The 22,385-nt window shown below is 37.1% G+C and overlaps 2 protein-coding genes across 3 annotated transcripts in view; both read left to right on the forward strand.

Annotated features, from left to right (window-relative positions):
- Positions 1 to 17,260, forward strand: part of LOC306853354 (autophagy-related protein 2 homolog A-like) — a 29,469-nt gene extending 12,209 nt beyond the window's left edge. Inside the window, exons 15-42 of one of the 2 annotated variants that reach the window (XM_079390680.1) lie at positions 27 to 288; positions 1,835 to 1,922; positions 2,069 to 2,237; positions 2,319 to 2,461; positions 2,692 to 2,846; positions 3,106 to 3,260; positions 3,393 to 3,543; positions 4,386 to 4,570; positions 4,673 to 4,753; positions 8,909 to 9,015; positions 9,096 to 9,188; positions 9,271 to 9,341; positions 9,432 to 9,508; positions 10,013 to 10,183; positions 10,265 to 10,391; positions 10,712 to 10,938; positions 11,089 to 11,318; positions 11,531 to 11,666; positions 11,746 to 11,958; positions 12,032 to 12,133; positions 12,227 to 12,308; positions 13,147 to 13,300; positions 13,393 to 13,462; positions 13,643 to 13,725; positions 13,804 to 13,925; positions 14,140 to 14,294; positions 15,150 to 15,302; positions 15,410 to 17,260. In XM_079390680.1, coding sequence (XP_079246806.1) covers positions 27 to 288; positions 1,835 to 1,922; positions 2,069 to 2,237; positions 2,319 to 2,461; positions 2,692 to 2,846; positions 3,106 to 3,260; positions 3,393 to 3,543; positions 4,386 to 4,570; positions 4,673 to 4,753; positions 8,909 to 9,015; positions 9,096 to 9,188; positions 9,271 to 9,341; positions 9,432 to 9,508; positions 10,013 to 10,183; positions 10,265 to 10,391; positions 10,712 to 10,938; positions 11,089 to 11,318; positions 11,531 to 11,666; positions 11,746 to 11,958; positions 12,032 to 12,133; positions 12,227 to 12,308; positions 13,147 to 13,300; positions 13,393 to 13,462; positions 13,643 to 13,725; positions 13,804 to 13,925; positions 14,140 to 14,294; positions 15,150 to 15,302; positions 15,410 to 15,646 — 3,999 coding nt within the window. In that variant the 3' untranslated portion in view covers positions 15,647 to 17,260. The remainder of the gene's footprint in view (positions 1 to 26; positions 289 to 1,834; positions 1,923 to 2,068; positions 2,238 to 2,318; positions 2,462 to 2,691; positions 2,847 to 3,105; positions 3,261 to 3,392; positions 3,544 to 4,385; positions 4,571 to 4,672; positions 4,754 to 8,908; positions 9,016 to 9,095; positions 9,189 to 9,270; positions 9,342 to 9,431; positions 9,509 to 10,012; positions 10,184 to 10,264; positions 10,392 to 10,711; positions 10,939 to 11,088; positions 11,319 to 11,530; positions 11,667 to 11,745; positions 11,959 to 12,031; positions 12,134 to 12,226; positions 12,309 to 13,146; positions 13,301 to 13,392; positions 13,463 to 13,642; positions 13,726 to 13,803; positions 13,926 to 14,139; positions 14,295 to 15,149; positions 15,303 to 15,409) is intronic. The other variant, XM_079390681.1, reaches the window with a different exon arrangement.
- A 500-nt stretch (positions 17,261 to 17,760) lies between these two features.
- On the forward strand, positions 17,761 to 19,258 carry LOC306853565 (multifunctional methyltransferase subunit TRM112-like protein). Its single transcript, XM_079391068.1, has 4 exons — positions 17,761 to 17,958; positions 18,308 to 18,409; positions 18,601 to 18,693; positions 18,929 to 19,258. The coding sequence occupies exons 1-4, from the start codon at positions 17,884 to 17,886 to the stop codon at positions 19,025 to 19,027; spliced, it is 369 nt and encodes a 122-aa protein (XP_079247194.1). The 5' UTR covers positions 17,761 to 17,883; the 3' UTR covers positions 19,028 to 19,258.
- Positions 19,259 to 22,385: the final 3,127 nt, after the last annotated feature.

Genomic DNA, 22,385 nt, shown 5'->3' on the forward strand with positions numbered 1-22,385 from the left:
TTAATCCTCTGTCTTTTTCTCTGCAGTCTCATTTGTTAGAGCTCCATTCTTCTCTCCTGCTTCAATCTCCTTATGCCGTATTGAAGGTCCGTTTCCCCATTCCTGACCTTCGACCCCTGGGGCTGAGGCGGCCCCTGAGTCAGCATGCATTGCGAAATGAGATCTTGAACTTGCAGATCTCTAATCTGGAGCTGAAGTCTCAGCAGGGGCCAGACGTTCAGCAGACGTTCTGCAGCCCAGGGGCCAAACTCACCAAACTACTGGAGGCCTGTTTCACTGATATGCACGGTGAGGCATCCAATTATTATATTTTTTCAGTTATCAAATACACTAGCATTCAGAGGTGTGAGGTCAGTAAGATTTTTTTTCCCTAAGCAATTAATACAGCAAGGACATATTAATCAAGATTTGTGTTTCTAATAAATGCTGCTCTTAATATAACTTTTATATTCACCAAAGAATCCTGTTAAAATGTGTCATGGCTTCCACAAAAATATTAAACAATCTTAATAATTAAAAATGTTTCTTAAGCAGCAAATCTGCATAATAGAATGATTTCTGAAGGATCATGTGACGCTGAAGACTGGAGTAATGATTCAGCTTTGCATTACAAGAATTAATTAAATTTTTTAAATATATTCAAATAGAAAAGTTATTTTTAATTTAGAATCATTTTTAAGAGTATTACTGTGTATTGTATCACCCTAAACTTTGAACGTTTATATGTATTAACATATGAGATCACGAAATCAAATTGTAAAATAAAGGGAAAAATATTTTTGAAATCTTTCACCAAAATGTAATAACCATATAATTTTGTTTTTATGATATAACCAAAGCAAATAATATTTTTTTTATTGTTATAATCAAATATTAGAAATAATATAATATTATATAATATATAAGTAATAATATCAGCTTAAAGGTGCAATAGGTGAATGTCTTCAGAATCATTTTTTGTTATGTTGGTTGAAAGTCATCCCGATAGCAATCATTATGTTAAGTGGTCTAAATGTATTTATATGTATTTATATATTCTGTGGAAGGCGTAGGACCAAGAAATGTTCGTCCAATCAAAATGCTCATTCCGAGCGTTTTTATTGACTTTCCTACCTGCCTGTCAACATGTGTATTTGCATACCTCTGCGCACCCGGTTCGGGCAGACAGGATACGTCATCAGCGTGTTCACGTACGCTATGCAGACAGAGCGAGAATGGCAGACAAACATCAACAACCTCACCTTCCTTCCTGGCATTGTAGTACTTTTACTAACTGTGCTATAAAGTTTTCTCACCGGTGAATGACACATGATATATTGTAGTAATGTTGTCTCTGGTCATCTGGTCTGTGTGTGTGTTCATGCGTTCAGGGGGCGTGGCTTTGAACGGCGATTTGCAGGGAGGGTGGGACGTTCGCGTTCAGTGCTATCAGGCTAAAGTTTGCATTTTCCGAGATCTCCTACTGCACCTTTAAAGGGATAGTTCACCCAAAAATTAAAAATATCTTTCTTTTGCTGAATACAAAAGAACATATTTTGACGAATGTTGTTAGCCAAACAGTTGCTGGTAGCCATTGACTTCCATCATTTTTTTTGTCCATGCTATGGAAGTCAGTAGCTACCAGCAACTGTGTGGTTGCCAACATTCCTGAAAATATATTTTTTAATATCCGTTTAATAGTAATGATTCAATCAAATCCTAGTGGATAAAATCAAAATTATTGTCAGCTCTTTTTATTAAATTCTGTTTCTGTTTCAGTCTGGTTGGATTCATTTCAGGATACAGTGATATTTTCTCTCTAAACTCACCTGGAGTGTGTATGTGTGTGTTTTAGGAGTGTATGAGGGCTGGGAGGGAGAGGCATTTCCCTGTATCCGTGTGCAAAAGAGCCCAGATCCACAGAACTCTGATGGCATTCCCAGGTGAGTTAGAGAGTGCATGTGTGTCTGAGATTATGTTATGAGTACAATACAATGTGTCATATCAATCTTTATTTGGAGGAAAACACCAAATCTTAGGAAAGCATTTGTAGTTCCCTCTCTTAGTTTCCTCTCTTTTCCATCTATAGGATTCAGATACGAGTGCATGAAGGGGTGGACTCTGTCAGTACAGGTGTATGTGAAGGGGTGAACAGGGATCTGGGGCTGGGCTCCATGTCTCTAGAGAACCCCTGTGAACTCAGAGAGAAGAACAGCTCTCCTTTCTCCTCAAACCGCACTATGTTTGAAACAGAAGAGGTACGTCCACTTCACCCGTCTCTCTGGCTGTCTGTCTGTTTTTCATTTCTGTGCTTGACTCATTCTCTGTCTCTGTCTCAGATGGTAATCCCAGCAGACCCGGAGGAGATGGATGAGTTTCAGACTCAGTGTATATGTCAGTGTCAGTATGTGGTGGATATCACATTTCCTGTTGCCTACATTCTCCTTCCCAGTAAAGAGGCTTTTCTGAGCATCTATAACAGGTATTGCTCAACACATTCAAGAGAATTAACTTTCTAAAAAATTATCTCCAAAAATGGACTTTGAAATATCCTTTTCAGTATTAATGACCATTTCAGATTATATGCATGTTGTGTTGGGTACAAACAAATAATAAAATAAAATAAATGCCATGTAAAAAATAAAATTAATGCCATGTAAAAATAAAGCCATGTTTGACTGATGTCAAGCTCCGCTATCTCTTTCTACCCAGGATTAATAATGATCTGTTGATGTGGGAACCTCCTCCACCTCCTCCGTCCCCTCCTCCTGCTCCTCCTTCTTCTTTTCAAAGTTCTCGTAGTCCCTCCCACCACCACAGACCTGAGGAGGATGAATTTCACCTCTGTAAATCTGCCTTCAGGCTGGGTCAGTCATGCTCATCTTAAGTGCTTTTTATGTGCTTTTGTCATTTTTATTAGTCTCTTTTTATATTTCTATATGGCTTCAATTGTTTTTTGCTTTAGTTTTAGTAATTAAATTTATTTTATTTAAATTGGTTGCTAAAGCAAGTTTTTCCATCTTTACATAATTTTTATTTTATTTTATTTTATTGGTTTTAGTTAACAGCAACAACAATGTTTTGGCTTCAATTAAAGATTATTGTTCTTTCCACTCGTTACTCCAGAATCTGACTCTGAGGAGGAGGAACCTCAGTTCTTCTCAACCAGCCAATCAAAACGAAGGAAACAGTTAGAGCCTCAATCCAGCCACGCCCTCAGTCTGCTCTGTTTAACAGTGCTGATTGGCAAAGGTCGTCTCCAAGCCATGACAGACTGCAAGGTAAATGTGAAAAAAAAATTGCATGATAAATTGTTGTAGCCTTGTTACAATAGCAAAATTATAGAAGTCAACACCTATGGCATAAACATTTTCACTTTACTCGCATCAAATTCTGATACCATTCCTCTGAAGAATGAAGCTGGACGTAAAATGGACCTCTGTCATGGAGAACTCATTTTGGACTTGGAAGGAGGGAAGATTTTTAGTGTGACGCAACATCAGAACAATCCCAATCTCAATTTCCTCACCATAGAAAGCAGAAGAGTAGAGCTGTACCATAAAGGTGAGCTGTTAATCTATTTAAAACGGGTCCTGCACTGAGAAACCAAAATTCCCTTGATCGTTTCACATATAAGAGGTCATTGTACTATAAAAACATCCTGTAAGGTTCAGAACTCAAAACTTTCTTGTTGAAAGTCTGAAACCAGCTTATATTGAAGCCAGTCTGCCCAAATGAAATGTACTACTCTGTGATGTAGTAGTGGGGCTAAACACTGCCTCTGCAGAAGATCAACGTCTGCTTCTACATCGCTGCCTGTTTAGCCCCGCCCACCGATTCGTGCATGCAGTGTAAATAACGGGAGGCGAACACAGGTCTACGCAGAAACCAAACAATAAAGATGAATCCCAACACAACAAGACACTGTCCAGTGCCAACCTGTACACAGTCTTTGCATTTCCTTCCTTCTGATCCCTAGAAAAGAGTGGATGAACTTTATTTTATCAGACCGCATCGTAAGAACTTGGTCCTTTGTTCACTTTATTTTACCGTGGGTTCATTTACAAACAAGGCACAATTTGATGCAGGTTTTTCAGAAACATTGAAACTAAAAGACAGTGCTGTGCCAAATATATTGGGTCAAAACAGGACAGACAATGGCCTATTACAAATAAATGTTTTTTTGATGTAACAAAATTGTGATGTTTTTTTTATATAAAAATCTTGATAACATTATAAGTGGACATCAGAGAACTATACAAAATAAAAAAAAACAAAGGCAGTTCTTGACCCCTTTAAATGACATCCAGCCTCTTATACTCCTATAGTTTTTGCATGGGGAAAAAAGGTATTACCCTGTTCTGAAATGCAAAATATTGTTTTTGTGTCTTTGGCTTTTTATATAGCCGATGTCCCAGACTCCCCTATACCTGTGAAACTGGAAATGCCCAGGTTCACTTCCCCGGGTCATCTGGACCCTACCATTTACCCCACAGAAGTGGGGGTGAGCAGTGTTGGTGGCCGAGAAACCGACGTTCAGATGCTGTCGACTGCCATCAAGATCACGTTAGATCTTGAAAGGAATGTGAAGGTCTGTGCTATTTCATCTTCTAGTCACCTATCAGTTAGGTTAATTATGGGATGATTGCTATTTGTTTGTCATTTATAAGTATTCATCTCATTTTCTTTGCAGGAGTTTCTGGTCGCAATGCGACTCCATGGTGCTACTTTACGACATCACATGGCGTTAACCAATCATAGCTGGCATGAGCAGGTACCTGTTGTTAACTAGATTAGATATCAACAAAATAGGTGTGTGGATCTCTCATGAATGTTTGGCTAATGTGGATTTTTTATGTATTTCTATATAGCTTATAGTTTTAGTAATTTCAACTAAAGCTGCCATGGCAAGTTTTTCTTAAAAGTACTTAAGTCTTTTAGGTTTTTCATCTAATATTTAGATTTGTTGTTTTTTCTATTTTATTTTTTTTTTATTCATTTTATTTTGTAATGGTTTTAGTTTTAGTTAACAATAACATAATGTTTTGAATTCAATTATGTATTATTAGTAGTAGTAATTATTTATTTCTGATATTTTTTTTCTGCATTCTCTATCAATGCTATTTTAGTCACATTGAGATACTTTTATAGGTTTTATTAGTATGTTAATTAGTTTTTGCTGGCGACTCTGCTACCACTGTGCGTCTGAACGTCCGTGTTTTATGTGTTTTGTGACTCCTCAGAAGTCTTTTTAATTCTGGATTATTAGAGTGATTGATCCCTGATGACATGATTATGGTTTTATTCAACAATCGTACCATTGTTTGCCTTCTGTGGCTGTGGACATTGATTGTTTGGAAAGCCGCACAAACAACATTCCAGGTGATGATAGAGCCCGGCCCGCCTCTCATAATGTACAGGCGGCATGATCTTATTCAGCTGCGGGTTTCTGTACCAGGATTACTGGATCATGATGCCGATCTGGCAGATATCAAGCCTAGGGTCAAAGGAAGGAAGAGAGGCTGCAGAGGAGGTGTTCTGGTAGGAAACAGTCGGCGGGGATATAAACCTGTTCTACCTTCGGTTATTATGGGGAATGTCCGCTCCCTTGTCAACAAAGCGGACGAGTTGACAGCCTGTATGAAGTTCGATCGCATGTTTCGGCAGACCAGTTTACTCTGTTTTTCTGATACGTGGCTGTCCGACAGGATACCTGATTCTCACGTGGAGATGGAAGGTTTCGCACTATATAGGGTGGACAGAGATCAAGCAAACATGGGTAAGAAGCAAGGTGGAGGTGTTTGTTTGTATGTTAACGACCGGTGGTGTCATACCCAACATGTTACGGTAAAAGAGAGAGTTTGTGACCCGAACATTGAGCTCATTGCAGTAAGTTGTCGACCTTACTACCTACCAAGGGAGTTTTCCCATGTCATTGTCATGGTGGTGTATATTCCCCCATCGGGTAATGGGAAACGTGCCAATGAGACTATTTCGAGAATCACGCATGACTTACAGCGCTCCTCTCCAGACGCGCTGGTTATCTTAAACAGGGATTTTAATCACAGCTCTCTCTCCACCACTCTGCCGTCTCTTAAACAAATGGTGACGTGTCCTACGAGGGGTGACAAAACTATTGACTTGTTTTATACGAACGTTAAGGATGGCTATGTTGCTAAATTGCTTCCTGTGTAAATCGGACCATAACCTGATAACCTTGATGTCTAAATATACTCTGGTGATACGGAAACAGCCGATAACGTCAAAGACTGTGCGCATCTGGTCAGAGGATGCCTGTGAAACATTAAGGGGGTGCTTTGATTGTACAGATTGGACTGTGTTCTTTGATGGAGACAGTGATCTGGACAGTATTTCTGACAAAGTGACTTGTTATATTAATTATTGTGTTGAGTCTATAATTCCTTGTAAACTAATCAAAATCTTTCCTAATAACAAACCATGGGTCACCAGAGAAGTTAAGGCTGCTATAAATAAGAAGAAAGCTGCTTTTTACAGTGGTGATAAAGAAAGAATTAAAAACGCTCAAAGAGAGTTGAACGTCATTATCAGACAGGGCAAATTAAAGTATAAGGAAAAGGTTGAAGGAAATATGTCCTGTAGTAACACAAGAGGATTATGGAATGGTATGAAGTCTATTACTGGATATGGGACCAGTAAACCCAGTTTATGTAATTTGGGTTTACAGGCTAACGATGCCAATACTTTTTTTGCGAGGTTTGATGAATTAGACTTTTCTTCACTTCATGAGAATGTTCTTTTTAACCTCAGGCAGAGCAGCTCTGAGGACTGTAGTCCAGCTATTATTCTTAACACTGAAGAGGTTCGTCAGCAGTTACAGCGTATTAAACCAAATAAGGCAGCAGGCCCTGATGGTGTTCATTCACGTACCCTAAAACGTGTGTGCTGACCAGCTGTGCTCCATCCTTCATTCATTGTTTTCTTTGTCTCTGTCTTCTGCCAAAATCCCGGTTATGTGGAAAACATCCTGTCTTTTTCCTATTCCTAAAAAAGCTAAAGTGTCTAACAATCTTGCTAATCTGAGGCCTATAGCTCTGACTTCGCAGATTATGAAGTGTTTTGAGAGGGTTGTACTGGATCATCTGACTAGGCATGTGTCTGCCTTTCAGGATCCTTTGCAATTTGCTTATAGGAAGGGTGTGGGGGTAGATGATGTACTACTATTTATGGTTCACAATATTTAGTCATTTTGAAACTACTGCCAGTTCCATTAGGATCATGTTTTTAAATTTTTCGAGTGCTTTTAATACTATACAGCCACATATTTTAGCTAATAAATTAATTGATTTAAATTGCATAACACAACCATTGCCTGGATTCTAGACTATCTTTTAGCTCGACCACAGTTTGTTAGGATTGGTAACAAACATTCTGATACCATTTTAACTAATACTGGAGCACCTCAGGGTACAGTTTTATCCCCCTTTTTATTTTCACTCTATACTGCTGATTACAGGCATAGTCAGCCATCTTGCTGGGTACAAAAATTTTCTGATGACGCTGCTTTAGTGGGTCTACTTAATCAGGGTGATGATCTTGCTTACAGAAGGGAGGTTCAGTCTTTTTATAGCTGGTGTGAGTCAAACTTTTTGAAACTGAAAGTAGGGAAGACTAAAGAACTTGTGATTGATTTCAGAAAGAAAAAAGAAGATTCTTCCAGTTACAATTAATGGTCAGTTGATTGAAATTGTGCAGTCATATACATTTTTAGGTGTCCATCTGGATGAAAAATTTAACTGGAAAGAGAACACTAATGACCTAATGAAGAAGGCTCAGTCGAGACTGTTCTTTTTGAGGAAACTCAGATCATTCAACACCAGCACAAAGCTCTTAAATGGTTTTTATCAAGGGATTTTAGCTAGTGTTCTTTTTTATGCTGTACTTTGCTGGGGGGGCAGTATATCTGTTGCGGACAAAAATAGGATAAATAAGATGATCAAGAGAGCCGGTTCAGTTATTGGTCTTAACCCAGATGTATTGGAGGATACTGTGGAGAAGAGGATAAGTTCAAAATTAAAAATTGTCCTGCTTTTTGAAGGCCATCCACTACACAATTTGTTCAAAGGACTCAGAAGCTCTTTTAGTGAGCGATTAGTAATGCCCCGGTGCACTAGTGAGCGCATGAGAAGGTCTTTTGTTCCCGCAGTGGTCAGATATTTCAATGAACACTGTTAATTATTTAATATTATTTTTGTCTTTTATAGTGTTTGTATTTTATATTTTTGAACTGTGAAATTTAATCCTCCTTCAATTGTGTCTACTAATCAGGTTTTATTAGTCTCCTAATGCAGAATTATTTATCTGTCTGTAAATTGTGTATTGTGTTCGTTGGCGGCAAACCAGTTTCCCTATTGGGATTAATAAAGTTTTCAATCAATCAATTTTCCATTTTTAGTTTAGTAATTTTGTTGTGTTTTTGTTTTTGTTTTTTTGTTTTTTTTCATTCATTTTTAATCCAGTTTTAGTTAATTTAGACCCGGTTTCATGGACAGGGCTTAGCCTATACCAGGATTAGGCCATAGTTCAATTAGGACATTTAAGTCATTTTTATAAACATGCCTTAGAAAAAAGCATTACTATTGTGCATCTTAAGATAAAACAAAAGCACTGACATGTTTTAAGATCAGTCAGTGCAAGTTTCTTTCTGTTGAAACAGCTCAGATTTACATTTTAGTCTAGGACTAGGCTTAAGCCTTGTCTGTGAAACCGGGGGTTAGTACATTAAGTTAAACTGAATTAAATGAGAAATGTTGCTACTATATTGCAACTAGCTGAAATAAAAATAATTGTTGGATTTCTATACTTTATTTCGGTCAATGCAAATAACTCAAATGTGTTTTTTTTATGGTTTTAGTTTCAGTAAATTATAATAACACTGTTCTCTATACAGATTGTTGATTTCCTTGATCTCATTGATGATGACATATTAGGCTACACCCCACCTGCCGTCATCACGGTTCTTCACACTCACCTGGCCACCTGTGCAGTGGACTACAGGTATTGTAGTAACACTGAATGTTTGGTCTCACAAATACTCTGTTCATTCTGTAAACTTTCTTTTTCATTTCTCCCTCCAGGCCGCTTTATCTTCCTCTGCGAATGTTGTTTACAGCCGAGTCCTTTTCTTTATCCAGCAACATCATTGTGGACACTGCGACCTTTCACCTCAGGTACTGGTCATTGTGGTGTGATCCTAAATGGTTGCGCTGAAATTAATTGATTGGACCTAACAGCTCTGAAATCTTCTTTTAGGTTTATCTTAGATGACTCTGCGTTGTACCTGTCCGATAAATGTGAAAGTGATACTGTGGATTTGAGACGAGGTACAGAACAAACATAGCTTTTAAAATCTTATTTTGCATGAATGTCTATAGGTGGGCCACCTCTAATTATATTGTTTTTGTCTGTCTCAGACTATGTTTGTGTGTTAGACATTGATCTGCTGGAACTGGCCATAACAACTTGGAAAGGAACTGACTCGAGTAAACTGGTTAGTTTCATGCCAACCTCCACTGGCTTGAAGAAAAATGTGTTGTTTATATATTAATTATATTTATATATAATATAAATATATACATATTTTCAAAACGTATACGGTTTATGTGTGTCTTTATATATACATAATAAATATATACAGTACACACACATACATTATATAAATAAAAACTTTTATTTTGGATGCCATTTAATCATTGCCCAGCACTATTATTATTATTTCAAATTGTATAAACCTGTTACCATTTTATTTCACAATTTATCTTTCTTGCTAATCTCTTAATCGTGGGATGTGACAAATAAATTTTACTGCATATAAATATAAACTCATATATTCCTTTTAAGGTTACAAAATTATACAATAATTACATAAAATGCCATTTTAGATTAATTATAGCCTGACACAATGCTGGACTATACAGTAGCAGCATTTATTTTACTCTGTTTTTATCTTCCATTTTGTTAATAACTATCTATGTTTCTTTAATAATATTTGCAGACTCAGCCGTTGTTCGAGCTTCGTTGTTCTAATAATGTAGTTCACGTGCACACCTGTGCCGACTCGTGCGCTGCTCTGGTTAACATGCTGCAGTACCTGGTTTCCCAGGGCGATCTTCACCCTCCCCCTCGCCACACATCCCCCACAGAGATCGCCGGACAGAAACTTCTGGTATGATTTTTTTTTTTTTTACAGCTATAGTATGGCTTCTTTCTCCCATTTGTATTCAACCTTCAAATCTCTCTCTTTTAGCTATCAGAAAGTCCTGCCTCCCTTCCGCCCTGCCCTCCAGCAGAGACAGCAGAGATTAACCAGTGTGACCTCACAGATGCCTTGATTGACACTGAAAGAATCCTACAGGAAGAGACCCAAGATTCTGGTAAGACTTTCAAGTTGTTTATATATATGCAAGGCATATCTATAACAACAAAACGTGTGGAATTAAATTGATGTAGTTGTTTCATGACTACTCTTTTATAAATAGTTTGGGGTTGGTTAGAACTCTTATACTCATCAAGGCTGCATTTGTTTAATCTAAAAGACAGTGAAATCAATAGTATTGTGAAGTATTATTATAATTTATAATAATATATCTGTCTGAATATATTTTAAAATGCAATGTATTCTTTGATCCTTCAGAAATCATTCTAATATGCTGATTTGCTGCGAAGAAATATTCTTATCTCATTATTTATAAAGCAGGTTCTCCCTCCATTCGCCAAGCCTCACCTGTCTCAGTCTATCTGTTCCCGGGAGAAGCCCCCAAGCTCTGCCCCTCTGTTCTAGAAGGGGAGGAGTCTGATATTGATGGACTGGTCACCACAGCTATGGAAGCTCATGCAGATATGATGTCAGAGGAAGGATCAGAGGGTTCCACCGACAACGACGACTTTTGCATCCTAGAGGCTCCTGGGATGGGCATCCCAGTATGTACCCTCAGTTTTCATATTCTTCTCTAGCCTTTAATTAATACACTGGCGAAAAACAAAACAAATTTCATAAATATTACATAAATAGTATACTTCAATAAACTTTGAAAAATAATTTTTACAGTGCAGTTTCTCTCTCTCTGATAGCCTAGAGATGGTGAGCCTGTGGTGACGGTGCTCTCCCAGGGCCCTGTAAAGGTGCGGGATGGTTACTACTCTCGGCCTCGGGGCAGTTCAGATCTGCTGCGCGCCCCGGCCCACTTCCCAGTGCCTCAGAACAGAGTGGTGCTCCGAGAGGTGTCTGTCGTCTGGCACCTGTATGGCGGCAAAGACTTCGGTGGCAAACCCAGCTTGGCCCACACACCACACAGCCATAAGTGAGTACAGCAGAAGGTCTGAGAAGCCAGACTTTGATGGTGTTCGTAGATCTTTGCTTTGTTTGTTACAGATTATTACAATGTTGCATTTTCTTTATGGTTCATCTTGCTTTCGCAAGGCAACAGGTTCTGAAACAAGCGCTACAAACGAGCCAGGTGTGAAAATGCCTTAACGTTGAAATCACATGTTATGAAATGTTTGTGTGTCACAGAGTTCGCTCAGCTGCTCCTGGAGCCCGTGGTTCTCCCTCTCGTTCAGCAGGGCCCTCGCGGCCCCAGAACTCTTGGCGGTGGGTTGGAGGAAGTGGGCGGCAGCACACACTGCTCATGGAGATACAACTGACAAAGGTATAATGTATTGCAATCAGTGATTTGAAGATTCAGAAAGCCTTGTTTCTAGTTCTATAAACTTTTTCTCTCTCTTCAGGTCAGTTTCCAGCATGAGACGTACCCAGTGGTGGTGCTCCCTGCTGCAGGACCAGATGCAGAAGGACCCAGCCTTGGAGAACAGCCTATTTCCCGCCAAGTGTTTATCGTCCAGGAACTGGAGGTGCGAGACCGTCTGGCTTCCTCTCAAATCAACAAGTTCCTGTACCTGTACACCAGTGAGAGCATGCCGCGTAGAGCCCACTCCAACATGGTGAGTTAGAGAGTGGGATACAAAGTGAACAAGTTTGTGTTTGTGTTCTTACCCGGCTCAATTGTTGCTGTAGTTGACGGTGAAAGCGCTGCAGGTGATGCCTGAATCGGGTCTGGGCGGACCAGAGTGCTGTCTGAGAGTCAGTCTGTTACCACTGCGACTCAATATTGACCAGGTACTCATTATGTGTTTACCATTTTTCAGGACACAACACAAATAATGTTTCATATCAGGCTCTGTAAAAGTCACATTTGTTTTCATTTCCTAGGATGCACTTTTCTTCCTGAAGGACTTTTTCAGTAACATGGCTGCAGGAGTTAATCCTTACCTATCCGACCCTGCAGCTGAGGGTAAGTCTGCCCCCCATGAATGAATTTATTTGTTTGTTGTTTTTTATTTATTTAAAATTTGTATTTATTATTTATTTACTTTATTACTTTTTATTAGTCTTTTTTTAACATTACTAAATGGGTTTCATTAATCTGCAATAATTTGTTTAGGTTTTAGCTTTAGTTTGGGTTTACTCATTTTAGTGCTTCAGCTTTAATTTATTTCAATTTATTTATTTCCAAGGCAACATTCCTGTGTGATATATATATATATATATATATATATATATATATATATATATATATATATATATATATATATATATATATATATATATATATATATATATATATATTAGGGGTGCAACAGTTCAGCTTACTCACAGTTCGGTTTGTATCATCGTTTTAGAGTTATGGTTTCGGTACGGTTCAGTATGTGCTGTGTTTAGGAAAAAAACTATACTGTCAAATATAAAGAAAATAAGACTATCTACAAGCAACAGCACAAATAAATACAATAGAGTAACGTTTAGTATAAAGTTGCACTCACTTGGTGGTTTTGCCATTTTTTTTATTTTTTTTTATTAGTTTTAGAGTTAATTTCAATTTTAGTTTTAAATCAGTTTAATTTCATTTTAGTTGCCAAGGCAACATTTCTCATTTTCACCTTAGTTTAAGTTTTTCATGTGATATTTTTCTGTTTTATTTCAGCTTTATTTAAATAAAAATGATAATTTAATAGTTTTTTATATATGAGTTTAATTGTATAATTTTAATTGTACACATTTATTTATTTTTTATTTTAACATTATTTGTGTGTTGGTGTTCATCATCTTTATCTTGGATCTTCTGCTCCCAGTAAGGACTGACATTCCTCAGAAAGCTTCAGACGACACAGATCCTGGCTCTGGACTGGGCCATGATCTGGCTGCTTCTGTAGAAACAACCTATAGTGAGCAGAGTTCCTCCTCCGCTGGCTCCTCGTCCTCTTCTGACCAACCCATCTACTTCAGGTAGAAGATCTGGCATCGAACCACATGACATTATCCAACAAAACAGTTATGTAAATCATAATCAATGTCCTTTCGCACTCTTTCTCTTTAAGAGAGTTTCGTTTCTCCTCTGAAGTTCCCATCTGGCTGGACTATCAAGGGAAGCATGTGTTTATTGAGCAGGTTGGCAATCACTTATAAAATAACTGATGCTTTGTTCATGCAATCATAGTCAGTTTATCTGTGTAGTTTGAGCGCTAAGCCTAACCAGCAACAAAACTCTCCAAAATTTTCAGAATAAGATCTTTTTTTTGTGTGCGTTTACTGCTATTGTAGTAACATATATCATCTCTGGTTTCCTAGGGAACGTTTGCAGGCATCCTGATTGGTCTGGCCCAGCTGAACTGCTCTGAACTAAAGCTGAAGAGATTGTGCTGTAGACATGGGTAAACACCTCTTCATCTTTACTTTTTGCCAGCTTTACCTTTGAATCTAGATCTGAAGAGTGAGCTGTTTTGTTTCAGGTTGCTGGGTGTTGATAAGGTGATTCAGTATGCTGTGAACGAATGGCTCACAGACATTAGGAAGAACCAGCTGCCAGGGATTCTGGGAGGTGTTGGTCCCATGCATTCTGTCGTACAGCTCTGTGAGTATGACATCACATCTTAGTTAGACATTGCTGTCTTTCTTTTAAGTGCTCTGGCTACTTAAAGGAAAGTACTGAAATCAGTCTAATGGTTAGACTGATTTCAGTACTTTAATATTTTTTCAGTTATGTTTCTCCATTGGTGTTGGAATTTAATGACCACGAGGTTAATCTTGAATTGTCAGATTGCAATGAAGTTTTCTGTTCTCTGCAGTCCATGGTGTGCGTGATTTGTTCTGGATGCCGATCGAGCAGTACCGGAAGGATGGGCGTATTATCCGAGGCCTCCAGAGGGGGGCGGCATCCTTTGGCACCTCTACAGCCTCTGCAGCTCTTGAGCTCAGCAACAGACTAGTGCAGGCAATTCAGGTATATACTGCACACGCGCACATATAACCAAAATATTACACATGTATATTTCTTACATTTTAATTATATCTTTAAAGCTGTATATTATTTTATTTGTTGCTGGTTTACCTTGTTACTAGTTATTTTGAATGTATTATTTTATTATTATTATTATTTATCATTTTATTATTAAACGTTTATTTTTGTATTGTATTTTTATTTATCATGTTATTTTAAATTATATTTATTTTTATGTATAATTTTCTGATCATAGTTTATGAAATTATTGAAAGATTTGTTATTATTAATTCTATTTTTACATAATTATATTGATCTCATTTGTATACTTTTCCTTTTTTGTTACTTTATATATTTTATTATACACATTTTTATATTTCTTAAATTTTAATTATATCTTATTGTATTTTATTTGTTGCTAGTTTACCATGTTACTAGATATTTTGAATCTATAATTATTATCATTATTCATTATTATTCTTAATCATTTTATTAAAACATACATTTTTGAATTATATTTATCATATTTTTATATTTTTATAATAAATATAAATTATATTTATATTTATTATGCATAATTTTATGCTTACAGTTAGATTATATTTTTAAATTATTTATTACAATATTTGTACTTTTTACCATGTTACTAGATATTTTAGTTAATTGTTTTGTTGATAGATTTCTTATATTTATCTTATTTGTATATCTATCTGTTGTTACTTTATATATTTTTATTATATATATATTGTTTATATATTAGATTTTAATTGTTAAATTACATATTATATTTGTTGCCTTAATTACAATTTTTAATTTGTAATTATTTATTTAATATTTAATTTTTCTATATATTTCCAGGCCACTGCGGAGACCGTGTATGACATCTTATCTCCGACTCCACCTCTGACCCGTTACATCACTGAAGGACGTCCCACTCCCCGTCCCAGGCGCACCCCTCAACCAGCTGACCTCAGAGAGGGTGTGGCCAAAGCCTATGATACCGTCAGAGAGGTACATCTCTGCGACTATTTAGTTAATAAATGTATAATATAAAGTGTTTATGGCTAGTCCAACTCTCTTTATCACTGACGTCCTCGTGCCATTTTTGTCTTTCCCAGGGAGTGATTGACACCGCTCAGACCCTGTGTGATGTCGCGTCTCGTGGTCACGAGCAGAAAGGTCTTCCTGGAGCAGTGGGCGGGGTTTTGCGTCAGATCCCGCCCACTGTAGTCCGTCCACTTATAGTTGCCTCAGAGGCCACTTCAAACCTACTGGGAGGAATGCGGAACCAAATTAAACCAGATGCGCGGAAAGAAGACTTTTTAAAATGGCGCACCGAAGATGGCCAAGAATGAGATTGACAGGCGTTAATGAAGTCTGATTTTTGTTAGTATGAATGTGAGAGTGTGAATGTGAGTTTATCTGTGAGTAGCAATGCAAAAACAAAGGACAAAAAAATGGAAACTGAACCATTTTTAAGTGACTTCCACATAGTTGCACACATTGTTTCATGTAATGCAAATATTTTGGTCTTGCACTTTTGACAGCCAAGTGCAGCTCAGTCTCATCTAGTATTGAAACGTATGCAATCATATCAGTCTGTAACTCTGTTTACCTGTGAGCTCAAGACCAGATGTTTCTTTTCCCTCTCTGAAACCCTCATTTAACATCTGATTGAATCGAAAAATCCTCTCGAGTATTTCAGACATAATGTTGAGGTTAAATACTCATTTAGGTAAGGTGAAACACTTATTGAATGCGTTGAGGTGGCCTTTTCATTTAACACTAGGAAAGTGATTCTTCTTTGTCCTTTCTATCCTGATGTCTTTGTGCCATAATTCTACTTCATTGACATTATAAAGATCTTGTTTTAAACTCTTTAAGCGTAAAAGAATGCATTGGTTATTTGAGTGATGCAGTCTTTGTATGGGAGGGGGTCACTCTTGTTTTCTATTCATCTTCTCGTCTTTCAGAATTTAATGAAGGATTATTGTCTTGTCCTTTGTTGGGTGAATCTTGCAAAATGTCCAGGTCATATTTCACCCCAAAATCACCAAGATTATACATAAAGAAAATAAAGCCTGTTTTAGGATTTCCTGTATTGCAACATAATTTTCTTGACAATTGCACATATTTGCATCTGTAACGCATCCAGATATTGTACATTTAATTCTTCATTTAATTTTCATCTCTGTAATGCAGTATTTTATATTTAAATCAGTATAAAGTCAATACAACACACACACACACACACACACACACACACACATATATATATATATATACCATCAATATAAATAAATACTTTGCTATTTTATTATGTTTTCACATTGCAGTAGATTTCTTTTCTTTACAATAATGAGATTTGTGTATCGAAATGTGGTTAAATTGTCATGAAAAATAATGCACAATGCAAACTTTTTGTTTGGGGGTACAATATAGTATTTCTTTTGTTTTTGTGGTGAAATATGACCCAGGCATGTTCTTGACGGATTCAGCCTTTTATCTGCCATTTACTCCTCAATCAAACATGCTTGCTTTTGTCTCATTAGTTGCCTTCCTACATGTTTTAAATATTTTATTGTATGTGTAATAATGGCTAGTGAAATGTAAAACTGATAATGTTGAGCATTTGATGTCCTTGTGCAGGAAGAAGCGGTAGGGAGTGGGTTGGTGGACAAAGAGCTTATGGGTAATGTTACATTCACTTTTTTGGTAATTGCATAAGTGTGAGGGAAGTGAGTTTTTGGTGTGTGTTTTTATTTGTGTCTAAGTATGTACAATGTGTGTTTGAGTGAGTGTGTCAGGACATGCATGATGTTTGTGTATTGGTGGTTGACTGGCTGGCTATGTGATTCATACGCGATATGAATCACAACTATATCATACGCTGTAAGAATTACCTGTATAGTACCAAGACGATGTGTAAACAAATTAATACAAAAAAAAGGAATAAAAATGTGCATTTTAAAAAATATTGTGATTTACTGTTGTAGATGTTTCATCCAGAGGCAATAATAGTGTGATTTAATAAATAATTTTATATAGCTTGATAAGGCAGATTTTTATTTCTGCACCATTCTAGAAAATTACATTAATAGATTTAAACATATATCTTATGCTATGTGACAAGGTGTTTGTCTCACAGCAAACAGTTAATGCATACACATGTATAGCCTATAGTAAAACTCACAGGCTACAGAATTACAAAAATTATTTTGAGTTTTAGTTTGGAGCACATTATGATAATTTAGCACTTTTTTGAACAAGACGTTTGACATCAACATTCAGAACCACTAAAGAAACACATTTGTATAATTGTAATTTAGACTCAAATTAGTCACTGAAATTTAGCCATAACATTACAGCTTACATTGAAATTATTACATATATTCCACTTATAACGACATAATGCAGTCAGCTACTGTAGCTCTGCACGCGGAACCAAATACACCGCGCTTTGTTTCTCAGGGTGCTTGTTTTAGAGGTTGCATACAGTCATCGCCAAAACGCATGTGGTTGTTGTTTATAACGTAACGCTTTTATAATCATTAATCTTTGTTTCTGAAATAAATAGTCACATACTGCTGAGATGAAGCTGTTAACGCATAACATGTTAACATCCCACGTGAAAGGTGTGACTAAAGGATACCCACTTATTATCAAGGTGAGCTTGACGTACAGTGTTTTATTAATAATAAGTGTTTATTTTTTAGATCACGTTACACATAAATACAGCATGCATCCGTCATTTAGGGCGGATTACAAACTCATCGCTCAAAAATCAAACATATTAGAAAATTACAGGGAAGCTGCATGTCTATGAAACATTTTTGACCATCAAAATACAAAATATGTGACCGTATAAGCTGAATTAACATGAGTGTTAGAGCTTGAAATGTCAACTGCCGAAGATGAATACATATTAATGTGTGTGTGTGTGTGTGTGTGTAGACACACATTATGCTTTTGAATGACAAATCTGACTCTTGTTCTGTCTTGGCTCATGAATGAAGGCAACAGAAGTGAAAGTGAATGAGCTGGAGTTCAATGCTCAGTTTGTAAGCCGAATGATTCCTAAGCTGGAGTGGAGTGCATTGATCCAGGCAGCAGAATGGGTGAGTGAAGACCAACTGGATGTCATTTAATGATATTTAATAAGGAGGGTGGATTTGTACAGCTTTCTAGTAAGTACTGAAAGCAGGAGGTGTTTGTCTGTGCATGATACATCAGTATCGGCTGATATTAACATGTCTCTCATTGCATTTCACTGGTGGATTGAGGGATACTCATGAAGTGTTTTTAACAGCTTGGACAGTCTCAAGACCTGCCCAGCACTCTCATACCAGACTATGAAAATGATGAGGAGTTCCTGCGTAAAGTTCACAGAATTCTTCTGGAGGTGAGACACATCAGATGACTTATAGAAACTAATGCTTTTCTTTTTAATAGTTTAGTAGTTTTCCATGGACCCTTTTCACATGTCTGGGGTTCTCAGAAGTCAAAAGAAATGATAGCATTTCTGTGACTTCCCAAAAGAGAGAAAAAAAAGATTGATTACATTGGTGAGAAAGATGTCAAATTTGAACTTTGTTGAAGTGAATTAGTGCTGATAGCGGTGTTCTCTTTTCTCATAGGTTGAGGTTTTAGAGGGGTGTTTACAGTGTCCTGAATCTGGCAGAGAGTTCCCAATCTCCAAAGGTGTTCCCAACATGTTACTCAATGAAGGCGAGTAGATCAAGCTGCTGCACGTGTCCCAGAAGAAAAGATACTGAATATCAGACCCACGTTTTTGGGGTGGCGTTTTATTCAAAGGATAACGGAGATAAATATAAGACCATAATTCACAAGTAATTCTGATTTATATAGTCATGTTCAACTAACATGTGGTTACTTTGCATTTGGTTGCTATTTACTTTTTGTTGTTTCTGTCACTGTAAAATATGAAATAAATTTGTATTGATTAAGTTGGGCTTTATTAGATTCTTTTTTCTATACAAAATCTATTACTTGTTGGTGCGACCTGCAAATAATAATGACAATAATGACTATTTTTTTAATAATAATAATAATACTAATGTGTGTGTGTATTATTTATTCATTTATTTCAGTTGCTTATGTCTCTTCGGTTATATTATCTGTATCTTATCTGATCTATCCCTAAATAATATGTTTTATATTCATATTTTAACAGGTGTCATGTTTTTGTGTATATAAAGTTGTTAACCACTAAGTTAAAGATTAACCACACACACACACACACACACACACACACACACACACGTGGTCAGAATTGTTGGTACCCTTGGTAAATATGATCAAAGAAGGCTGTAGAAATAAATCTGCATTGTTAATCCTTTTGAAAAATTCACAAAAATCTAACCTTTCATTGGAGAATAAGAATTTGAAATGGGGGGGGGTATGACATAAATGTTTTTCTCTAATACACATTGGACATAATTAACAGTACCCTTTTGTTCAATACTTTTTGAAACCTCCATTTGCCAAAATAGTATAGAAGTATATAATAATACTATAATAACACCTATAATGCCTGATGAGGTTAGAGAACATAGTAGTTTCATAATTTCATGTTCATAATCACCCTGAAGTGCTCAAAATTGTGAATATGAATAGGAATATATTTCAGATATATTTTACTCATAAGAATTTCTAGGGGTACCAGTAACATGTAACATGTTTTTGAGAAAAAAAACATTTATTCCATAATGATATTTCCCCCCATTTTAAATTCTTATTCTCCAATGAAAGCTTAATTTTTATTTTTTTTATTTTTTTTAATAAAAGATCAAAAGATTTAACAATTCAGATTTATTTTCACAGCCTTCTTTGATCATATTTACCAAGGGTACCAACAATTCTGACCACGTGTGTATGTAATTATATACAGTGCCCTCCAAAAGTATTTGTCAGTAAAGACAAAATTGCTCTGTTGGTTGTGGAGTCAAGACATTTGCAAATATGATTAAAAGATGAATATGAGAACTACAGAATGTCACATTTTATTATTGGGTGATTCAACACACAGATGTTTTACCAGCTAAGAAGTTCAGCACTTTTAGAGTTTCATCCCTCTATCTGATGTGAGCATAAGTATTGGAACAGTTGCCTCTCAGGTCTTTCTAAGTGATCAGCTGTGTCCTGTTGCATTAATTCTTCAGATATTAAAAGCAGGGATTGTGTCATATCAGTTATATCCATTACTTCTGCATTCTGAATCTTGCATTTGATGATGACACACACAAACCAGGATGAAGATGAGGGAGCTGACTTTGAGAGAAAAGCAAGCAATTTGGATGCTAAAAGAAAAGCCATATCCACAGCCATATCACCCTGCAGCCCAAGACTGGTTGCCCACTGAAGCTAAGCAGGGTTGAGCCTGGTCAGTACCTGGATGGGAGACCTCCTGGGAAAACTAGGTTGCTGTTGGAAGAGGTGTTAGTGAGGCCAGCAGGGGGTGCTCACCCTGTGGTCTGTGTGGGTCCTAACACCCCAGTATAGTGATGGGGACACTATACTGTAAAAAGCACCGTCTTTCAGATGAGACGTTAAACCGAGGTCCTGACTCTCTGTAGTAACTAAAAATCCCATGGCTCTTCTTGTAAAGAGTAGGGGTGTAACCCTGGTGTCCTGGCCAAATTCCCTCCACTGGCCCTTATCAATCATGGCCTCCTAATAATCCCCATCCACTGAATTGGCTCTATCACTCTCCTCTCCACCTGTAGCTGGTGTGTGGTGAGCGCACTGGCGCTGTTGTACTGTGGCTGCTGTCGCATCATCCAAGTGGATGCTGCACACTGGTGGTGGTTGAGGAGAGACCCCCACATGATTGTAAAGCGATTTGGGTGTATGGCAATACACAATAAAAGCGCTATATAAATGCATCATTCATTCATTCATTCAAAAGAGGAAGTCAATTAGAGCTATAGCAAAAACAAAGGGCATGGAGAAATCAAGAGTTTGGAAACCAGCGACACCAGCAACCAACAACTACCTGATCGGCTGAGAAAACAACAGTAGTTGATGACAGACAAATCATAAAAGCTGTGAAAATTAATCCTAAAATACGTGTCTGTAAAATCACCAACATCTTCCAGAAAGCTGGGGTGATGCTCTGACAATCTACTGTCCTCAGGAGACTTTGACACAGAATTACAGATGCTACACAGCAAGATGCAAACCTCTGACCAGCACCAAAAATAGAAAGGCAAGATTAGAGTTTGCAAAAAAGCACAAAGGTGAGTCAGAAGAGTTTTGGAACTGTGTTTATGGACCGATGAGACAAAGATGAACCTTTATCTAAGTGATGGGAAAGCAAAAATGTGGAGAAAAAAGGGAACTGCAAATGATCCCAAGCACACAGCCTCATCTGTAAAGCATGGTGGAGGTGGTGTCATGGCATGGGCATGCATGGCTGCCTCTGGAACAGGCCCTCTCAACTTTACTGATGACTTAATGCATGATGACAGTAGCAGAATGAATTTGGAAGGGTACAAAACCATCTTGCCTACCAATATTCAAGAAAATGCCACCAGATTCATTGGGAAGTGCTTTAATTTAATTAAAACACCCTGCCAGTTCATTCAAGGAATTTATAAGGGCAAAGAAATGGAAAGTCAAGTCAATCTCCAGATTTAAATCCGATTGAACATGAATTTCAGCAGCTGGAGAGGAGAGTAAAGGCAGAAACTCCCCAAAACAAACAACAATTGGAATTGGCTGCATTAAAGGCTGGGAAAAGGATGAGACCAAGAGTCTGGTGATGTCTATGGGTCACAGACTCACTGCTGGGATTGTGTGCAAGGGATCTGCAACTAAATAATAGCTTTTAATCTTTTATATCTGCCTTATGTTCAACTGTCCCAATACTTATGCTCACATCAATGAGTGGGAAGAACTCTAAAAGTGCTGTTCTTTTTATTTGGTAAAACATGTATGTGTTGAAACGGCTAATAATAAAATGTGCATTCTGTAGTTTTGTCTCATATTCATCTTTTAAACATATTTGTAAATGTCTTGACTCCACAGCCAACAGAGCAATTTTGTCTTTACTGTTCCAATGCTTATGGAGGG

Source organism: Barbus barbus, assembly GCF_936440315.1.
Source record: "Barbus barbus genome assembly, chromosome: 33".
Lineage (NCBI taxonomy): Eukaryota > Metazoa > Chordata > Actinopteri > Cypriniformes > Cyprinidae > Barbus > Barbus barbus.